This window comes from Myxocyprinus asiaticus, chromosome 30 (assembly GCF_019703515.2).
Source record: "Myxocyprinus asiaticus isolate MX2 ecotype Aquarium Trade chromosome 30, UBuf_Myxa_2, whole genome shotgun sequence".
Lineage (NCBI taxonomy): Eukaryota > Metazoa > Chordata > Actinopteri > Cypriniformes > Catostomidae > Myxocyprinus > Myxocyprinus asiaticus.
The window spans coordinates 4,523,774-4,533,694 of NC_059373.1; the positions used below are offsets into that span (position 1 = coordinate 4,523,774).

Sequence of the window (9,921 nt, forward strand, 5' to 3'; positions counted from 1 at the left end):
GTTTTTGCAGAACTAGTGACATGTTAAAAGAATGAAGTCTTTAAACACTTGTTTTCTCCATGTTTGTTACTGTATTAAAATGATGCCCAAAAAATCAACAAATGTTGATGGAGTATAACGACTCTCACGATCTGTCAGACTTTCGTGAGCTTACAGCGGGAAACTCTTGAGGAAAAAACAAAGCGATAAATGTCCATTGTCTGCCACCGTAGTACCGAGTTCTTGCCCACAAGTCACCATCCGATGCATCCTCGAAATCAAGGACACATCCGGGTAATTTCCTGCGTTCTCGGTACTTGCATTCTTGAGGATTGGAATCGAACTTCGGCAGTGGATGATGATGTAGAACGAGTCCACGAGAACGTAAGAACACAAAAGAACGCACATTGAGAAACAGCAATAGACCTTAGGGTAGGCTTTTTTTTTATGCTTGGGCCAGTAAGTAACCACGTAGAAATGCCTTAGCAACCACATATCAATTCCCTGACAACCACCCAGAACATCCTAACATCTTGGCGGTGAGATTTTCACACTCGCACTTTCTTTAAACGTTCAAAATACATGGTCTTTATTGTTTAAAAACATACTGTACTTAGTAATGTCTTCTCATGCCTTGTTTGGTTCCCTACTAGAGCTGCTTCCTGTTCAATGCATTATGTGCTTTTTTGTATTGTTTCTGAGCAGATAAGCCTTCAACTAGCTGAATGGAAGACACAAACACAAAACGCTCCTATTAGACAATAGTGACTCTAGAGGTCACGTACTTAAGCTCACTGTATTAGCGCGCTGTGGTTCCCTCCGGGTTGGGGATGTTATCATGCCCTAATGCGGGTAACCGAGGCCATGAATGTAAGACAAAAGCCATGCGACCAGACGCACAATCAGAGATAATGATGCTGCTCAAACAGGAAGGTTCACGTGGGAACCAGTTTACTTAGCATTGTGGGAAAAGCACACGAAGGCACACACATGCTCTACTAAGATAGAACTGAAGGAAAAGCTGATAGACACACTGTTCAGAGTGAAGATAGTGTGTGTAGCACTATTTACACATGTGATAGACAATACATGTTGGATAGACGATATAATAACCGATATAATGACGTTTTTGGCAGTTTAGAGATTATAGTCATCACCTGATAACTGTTTCACCATTGTGCCTTTTGTAAAATTCTGGTGACAGCCTTGTCAACGGATAAAGCACATTTTCTGTTTTCAAATGTTTTTGAGTGAATTTGATTAATATTGTGTAAAAGAAAGGTTAGAGAATTTTTATTTTGTGCATGTCTCGATTGCTTTTATTAATTATTATTTATTGTATTCTAACTTTATAACATTATATTGGTAATTGGCAACTCTGCCCTCTGTATTTCAGGATCGGCCATTGAAAAACCCATATCAGTCGACCACTAATTTACACCCTGAATACCTTATAAATGTGAAAACACAAGGCCCACTGAACTCAGAGCTTCACTTTTATCAAACCAGAGACTACTTAGCAGAGACCGGCCACTTCTATTGAAATGAATGGGAGAAATTGGAACGCCCAACGGTCAACAGATGTAGAAAGGAAGTCCTGCCTTACAAGTAAAAAAACAAAAAACAATCAGCTTCTACATACGGACATTGCCTGTCAATCAACTCAAGAATGTGCATGCGCATTAGCTATACAAGCTGGGACATTTTCGTTTTTTACCGTAATCTGAGGTTAAGAAGCACAATTTATGATACCAATGTTGTCAAATTTTACTGCTTATTTGAAATATGTTCTTTGATCGTAATCTTGACCAACCGTTTTGGAAATTTCGGTCTTTTCCCATTCAAGTAGACATGAACTGCACTTGTATGCCGCTTGTTTACAATGGAAAATAGCTGCCAGGGAGCATTCCAAAGATGGCCGCCAAGTGGACTGACTTGCTAAAAAGACTTTGATTGAACCCAGAATATTCCTTTAAATTTGAATTGAAAATGGATTGAATTTCAATTTATCTGAACCGAATTGAATCACAAGCTTGTGAATATGGTTGTAATTCCCTCTTTCTGAAATTGTAGTCAGCAATTCACTAAAATTAAAAATTCAAACACACTGTAGAATGTCTATTAAATCTTTACCTCATACATATTTGAAGACATGATCTGAAATGATCTTATTCTGTGTCCTGGCACAACATTACCTTTTTATCTCCTAGCGGTTTTAAATGACTGACCGACAAATGGTTTTTCAGCATGGCCCTTGGAGAAATGTTTTGGCTATTGAGTGGTTGAGCAGATTTTATGATTATTTTTCCTAGTTTGATCTGGGTCGACTCGGACAGCCGTTGAGTTATTATTGAAGCACTGTGGATGAAACGGCTACTTTTGAAGGAAACTCCCAGCAGACCGCTATACTACATGGATAGAGTTACTGGGATGTTTTTTAGCCATCAAATTGTGGTATTACAGGGAGGTTACTTTAAATCTCAGACCATAAGAACCCACTAAATATGTCCAAAAATCACCATGTGTAATCATGAAATATACCAAAAGCATGCATCACTGACTGTGAAAACATTAAACAAATGATTCAATACTCAGATTGAGCCGCTGACTAGCGGTTGCACTCTGACACTTAAACTGATCATCGGAAGCATTATTTTGGAAATTCAACGAAAGATTATTTCTTTTCTTTTAACAGAATCTGATGGCTAAGGCATTGTACGACAACGTCCCAGAATCCCTGGAAGAGCTGGCATTCCGGAAGGGTGACATCCTGACCGTCATCGAGCAGAACACTGGTGGCCTGGAGGGATGGTGGCTCTGCTCGCTCCACGGTCGCCAGGGCATCGCCCCTGGCAACCGCCTCAAACTGCTTATTGGACCCATGTTTGATGGACAGACATCTTCCTCCCCCTCCCCCTCCCCTCCACAGGGATACGCCCATCAGCAGAGAACACTTACCGCTCAGGGTATATACCAAGTGCCCCCTTCCCACCAGAGCCCTCAAGGACAAGGTATCTACCAGATCCCCCCGTCAAACGACATGCATAAGGTGCCACAGAGAAGCGCACTAGCTGTGGATGGAACTCCTTGCAAGGTAGGAGCCTTAAGGCCAAAGTATACTTTGGCTTTCCGTGTGCTGGTACGTCTTACGTACAAAGCGTTTGACTCAAATTTCATCATCGGTACATTATGCGTTCTTTGCGTTATTCATCGTTAGTGCATGCGCATGCTGTTGACTGTGCTAAAAGACGCAGTCTTAGTGCATCGAACATGTATGTGTGTAGATGTTCTGAAAATAGAAAGATGGAGACATTCACCTCTCGCTTAGTAATTACATTGGCACTTGTGGTGAACGTGGCATATGTTGACAAGGTATGTTATTTTTGGTGTAGGGTGCTTTCAGATTCATATGAATGTGCAAAATTGTACTGTATATACTGGTAATGCTGTACTTTGATATACTGGTACCACTGGTACAATTTATAGGGCTAGGTAAATATTTATATATATATAAGTTTTATTAATTTAATTTAAACATTACACAATTCAATTTGATAGAATTTTGTTATGAAATTTAAAAGCTATGCCAGGGATTCTCATTTTGTTGATTGTGATCTACCATAATGTCATACTGTGAAGACTAGTAATTTAAGTAATAAAGTTTAATTAAACTTTACGTTTTTAAATCTCTAAATACTTGATTCTGCAGTTAAAAACAAAGCATTGTTTTCTTAATTTGTTTCTTTGTTCTTACTTTTTATTTTGTGTTTATTTGTCTTGATTAATTACTTGATAACTTGAAACAATGTTTATTAAAATAAGTTAGTATTTCATTGTGGTATCTAAATTAGCCATCAAATATCGTAAGCCATATAAGCCATAGTTTTTATGTAATTAACTATGGTGTTACTACTGTAATATGGTGTTAATATAGTAGCCATATTTTAATTTTGTGGTTACTATGATTGTACTACAAAATATCATGGTGATACTATTGTTACTGTAGTAAAACCATGGTTCATTTTTGTAAGGTTAGGGTTAGGGTTATGGGTTGGTGTAGGGTGTCTGTGGGACTCTAAATAAACACAATAAAACACACTGCAGTGATGCCCCTATATTGTATGTTATTATTTAATTGAGTGCAAATGGTACCTGCCACTATTTGCACCGGGGTGCAAATAGCATCTAACACTATGCATGTAGCAAAGAAGATGCTTTTTGTTGCACTTAGTGCAAATAGCTGCTGCCAAGAAGTTAACATGATCAATGTCACAAATTTGATTGCATTTGATTAGAGACCTAGAAATAGTGCAGAATCTTAAATATTTAGTCCAGATTAAAAGTGTCTTTGTGTCCAGCCAGAGGCCGTTCTGGAACTGAAATGCTGCACGCTTTAAGTTTAGCTGTTTTGTAACGTCCTGACAATGCATTGGACTGCACTGACGCTCGCTGAACAGGAAAGCCACAGTGTAAAGGAAAATAAATAGAGGAGATCGGACTACTGAACATGCTGATATTGCCAATACTGCAGCTAAATGGAGCGTGTGTGTGTTTAAGAGAGAGGAAGGGGATTTTGTGTGTCATTAAAAACTGTGTCACCTTATTTTCTTGCAACAGTTGTAGGCTGTTTATGAATGTTCCTCTGAATATCTCACCCATATATTTAATATGTACCGACCACATCTATAGTGCTTCTTGACCCACTTCAAGAGACAGTGTAGGGCTGCACAATGAAACAAATTTTTTACTTTTTAATAAAAAAAAATTATTAAAACAAGTTAAGCTCAACCAACAGCATTTGTGCATGATGTTGATTACCACAAAAAAATATTTCTACCCGTCGCTCCTTATCTTTAAAAAAAAAAAAAAAAAAAAAAAAAAAGCAGCAGAAATCGAGGTTACAATGAGGCTAGTTAGTGAAAAGGTTAGCAAGCGACTTTATCACACTGAAATCATGTTTACATCTTGTGGCTATACTTTTGAAACCATTTGTATTTAAACATTTATGGATTGGCCCTGTTCACTTCCATTGGAAGTGCCTCACTGTAACCCAAATGTTTGCTCGTTTAAAAAAACAAAACAAAGAGGGACTTAACGAAATACATTCTCATGGTAATCAACATGATGGCACAAATGCTGTCGACTGAGTTTAACTTGTATTGAACCCCAGTATACTCCTTTAAGGATTTCGAATAACTAGGTTTGGAGTTCGGGAGTGTTGATGGTCAAGGTTACACCCCGTCCACCACAGATGATCTTGAGATCACTCTTTAAAAGCAGTTTTGTTTGCATTAAATCAGGGTTTTGTTGGCTTATCTTGGGCTAAGTAAGATTTGTTAGTTTTGTTAGTTGGCATACAGAGTAATGGCACACCTTGTTTGTTGTTTTGCAATGAGTTTGGCATTACAGTTGGTCAGATCTAGGCATGATGTAAGAGGGTGTGCCCACATCTGTAAATACAGTGTTCAGTTTATGTTCATCTGATATGGGTGATTCTTAAAGTGTTTTACAAAGGTGTGGCATAGCGGAAAGTGCAACAAAAATAACAGTTTCCTGTTTCTTTCCTGCTCTGATTTCCTGTGCTGTACAATCACAATAATCACCTTCTCTGATCTATTGAAAATGAAAATGAAGATGAGTGCAGTTGAGATCTTTTGTTTCTGAAGAATAATCCATGCAATTTCGTACTTATCTGGCCATTTAAACAAATTCTTATTATTAGACGTGCTTGCTAGGTTACATTTCAAAGTAATCTCACCATTAAAAACCATTACTTAAATCATCTTTGCAAATGCATTGTAATGCCCAGACAACTGGCCATAATACCGTAGCATCATGGCTGTGAGTTTTGCATGGTCAAGCACCACCTTCTGAACATGTGAATACCATATTCTAATTCTTGCATTTTAAGTTCTAGAATGTTTCATTTGATTCCAGAAAGTGTCTAGCTGTATTGTCGTACAGTTAAAATCAAGGCGGTCGCACACCGGATGAGAAGCGCCATGCTGCGTCACATCTAGGACACGGCACTGTTATCAAACACGGGGCACGTCGATGCGGTTCAGGTTGAAGACAGTACACACAAAAGTTACCAAGGGTTTTTCCCTTCTTCAAGAAAGCAGAACGCTAAAGTAAATGATTTGTCCTTTGATAATGATTTGGGTTGAATTTAATGGAAAATATGCACTCTGTGGTGAATTTTGAGCAGCCTCCGGAGTCGTAGCTGGCCGTCGCCGACATATGCCGAGAATTTTAGAAAGCGCCATGTCGTCCGCCAGACGCGTCCGGTGTGCGACCCCCTTAAGGCCCATAGCTTGTGTATGATGTGTTTAGTGCTGGCATTGTGCAGTATTTGGGTGCATAATGACACACTGTAAGGTTTGGTTTACTAAAGACTGGCTCTGTTGAGTAGGGTGGTTCTGTCCCGGCTTGACCCGTAGGGTACAGTGATCTAAAGCTGCCCACAGATGCACTATTCATGCCAGCCAAAGCCTTGCCCAAGCAAGGGCTGTCTCAATGATTTACACAACCACACAATGTCCTTCACAGAGCTGGTCCTTATGGGAAGAGATGAGATATTTGTCCCGTCAGTACCTAGAGTTTGGCTGACATCAGATATTGACACTATTCTAATGAATAATATAGCATTCATCACATCTTTTTGTGGAGGTGGCATGGTTAAGACTTTACGCACAACATTCCAGCTTAAAAACATGAACTAGAAAGTGTCACTTAAAGGGACGGTTCACCCAAAAATAAAAATTCTGTTCATTTACTCTCATGTTATTCCAGATTTTTGTATTTCTTCCGTGGAACACAAAATATGATATTTTATATATTATATCATGAAAGTAAATGACAACAGAACTTTCATTTTTCAGTAAGCTAACTTTAATTCATGTGTGCGTCTGATTTCTTCCACTTTCTGAGCTGTTTTTTTTAAGGTGTTTTTTAGGATTAACATTTCTTTATGAGTCATATCATAAATCATAATGTACTGTCTGTTATCATCCCTGACCATGATTATTTCTCCTTACGTCTTGTCTGAGATGGCTATGCCAGAATTTTTTGTTTGTACATCTCTGTCTCTAGGAGATATCCTAAAGATTTGTTGGAAGCGTAGGCTGGTCACAAACCACCACACCCTTCTGAGGAAATCTGTAGTAGCTGCTAAAATGTAAGACATTAGTTCTGTGACTCAGTGTTTGCTAGTTTATTAGCAACTAGATTTGTTTTCCTAGTTTCCTTGTTGCATTATGTGCCATCAGTTAAAAATTCTGTGTTTGCTGTTTCAAATGTTTCAAAAGATTTCATGGTGTAGGGCTGGGTGATAAAATACATCTCGCTATTTTTAACCTCTTCACGAGATTTGTGTATATTTCGGTATTTATGTATTTGTTTTGAAATGGCTAAAAAGGGTGATTTGTTCAATCAGAGGAACCATCTTTTTGACCAAACATCCATTGTTGCCAAGTAGATTCGAATCGTTTAAAGCTAAAGTCTGTAATTTCACCAGATAAAAAACTGAATAAGCGAAATGTGTCATGGAAAATTTTGATGTTGGCTTGATAAAGTTTAACAAGTCTTGAAGTAACTCAGATGGACAAAGTAATAAAGAGAGCAACTTAGAGCACATTAAGAGGCCTTGTATGGGTTTGTTTACATTTGAATTTTTTTTATATTTGGAGTTTTAAAAGTCTTTGGCCACGTCCACGTTAATCCGTAATCAGTTTTCAGTTTCTCAATGTCATTGTTTTCCAAATTTTGCAGTTATGGAGGACGTTTTTGAAAGTAATTCGAAAACACTGTTCCAGTGTGGAGACGTAAACATATGGTGCGTTCTCGTCATGTCAGAATTACCGTAATTACGAGATTCTGACTTGTAAAAAGCGTTCACGTCTTCATAGAGCTCGTAATTACAAGTTGTAAACTCTGAATTCTGTGAAAGCTCTGACTCTGACAGTCGTGACGTCATGTGAAAAGAATAAATATGGCAGTGGCCTCAACAGTTACAGGTAGTGAACATATTTCTGTTTAATATGCTATTTTATTATGCTATTGATGCCTGGAGCATTTCTTTGTGTTCTTAAACATTTTGTAAAAAAACATATATAGGTGAATTAATGAAGTGATAAACATTTTACTGTTATCAACAAAAAAGCCATTTTGGCATTATAAGTGTTGCCTTAATTATGAGGTCTGAGGATGTGAACGGCTTTGAGTAGAACCTCCGAGTTGCCGACTCGTAATTACAGTAATTCCGACATGATGTGATTGCAGCAATAGCAATGTCAATGTGTTTTAAAACAAAAACAGATATGTGTAGATGTGGCATTTTGATCGTCTGCTGTGCGAAAACCATAATTCACCAGAAACGACACTATTCCAGAACAGTCTGAAGGTCTGTGCAAAGTTAGTTGAATGTAACTTAAAAGCTCTAGGAGTTAGTCACAAAGGCTATGTTCAGACTGCAGGCAAATCTGACTTTTTCTCAAATCAGATCTTTTCAGGCAGACTGTCCGCACTATTAATTGCAAGTGATCAAATCAGATTAGCGCATTCAGACATAACCAACCTATGTGCATGGGTTGCTTTGGTAACGACGTAGGCGTACCCATGTGACGATGCTTTCAAAACAGATGCGGGAAAAATGGAAGTGCATTATCTCGCTCTCCAAATAAGCGCCCTGTCCAGTCGTGATGCAAGAAAAACTCAGCGACGGAGGAGACTGGTAAATATTATGATGTTCCGTGCTGCAGTCACCGATTTTTGACGTCATCGTTGAGTGACGCAAAAGACCAGTTGAAATCCGATTTGAGCAGCCAGAGTGTCCGGACTGAGACGCATCTGAAAAAAATCTGATTTGAATCACATTTGAAACCACCTTGGACCATGATTTCATGTGATTTTTTTTTTTTTTTTTTTTTTTTTTTGCTGTCCAGACTATCAAAACTCCTCTGAATTCAATCTGGATATGCAAAAAATTGGATTTTTAGTTGCAGTCTGAACATAGCCAAATTGTGGTCTTAATTTAGGGAAAAACCCTATAGAACAGTATGTTGTTTTGTTTTTTTCAATCCAAAATAATTGTTTTCAAACATGTTTCCCCACACATTCCCCCGTCTGCCATTAGTCCCAAACTCACAGCCAACGTTGCTACTCTGTGACATTAATCAAACATACCAGCTCTAACGCCATTTTTGCTACTTGCGTTTAAATCATCTGTCTTGGCACTCTCATGCTCTTGAGTCATGAGACGTGAAAGCATCGTGGAACTACTTTAATTAAACTTAATGGCCAAATATAAAGCGCAGTAACATCATTTTTATATTCTCTACATCAATTAATTTGATATCGCCAGTAAAATCATTGCAAATATGTGATTAAATATTTGATATATGACCCAGGTCTAATTGTATGATAAATAAGTGTAAAGATGTGTAGACGGTTCTCCGTTTTAATGTATCACTAGCCCCTGTGATCTGACCCAGAAAAGATGTCACAACCCCTTTAGCATTAGACACATAGCTATGTTTTCTCTCCAGCAAAGTAAACAGGAAATGCTTGGCGGTGAGCTAACTTTCATCCTTGTTCCCACTTGAACCTGTTGGCAAAATTCACTCTTGTTTACCCCCTGCGTTCCACACTTATTATTATTAATCAAAGGTGAACTGCTGAAAATCAGGGTCATTGCATCATTGATGCATTTAATTTAAATAATCACTCTTCCCTCATCATCTCAATGCAGATCTATAAATCACAAGGTTGAGTTTGAAGGCTTCCATGTGGTGGTAAATTAATTATGGTTTCCTTGCATTAGGTTAATGCTCCTAAATTAGCAGGGAGTCTTTGTGCTTTGCAGTTTTATAGGCGGCATGTGGGAGATCCCTAGGGGTTTGGCATTTAATTGCCTGTGCTGATGAGTTCGACTTATTAATAGGA

General features: G+C 38.3%; 1 protein-coding gene across 2 annotated transcripts in view; it reads left to right on the forward strand.

The window, feature by feature from the left end:
• Nucleotides 1-9,921, forward strand: part of LOC127420861 (enhancer of filamentation 1-like) — a 43,608-nt gene that overhangs the window by 21,130 nt on the left and 12,557 nt on the right. For both annotated transcript variants that reach the window (XM_051663443.1, XM_051663442.1), the window contains exon 2: nt 2,675-3,073. In XM_051663443.1, the coding sequence (XP_051519403.1) occupies nt 2,681-3,073 (393 nt within the window). In that variant the 5' untranslated portion in view covers nt 2,675-2,680. The remainder of the gene's footprint in view (nt 1-2,674; nt 3,074-9,921) is intronic.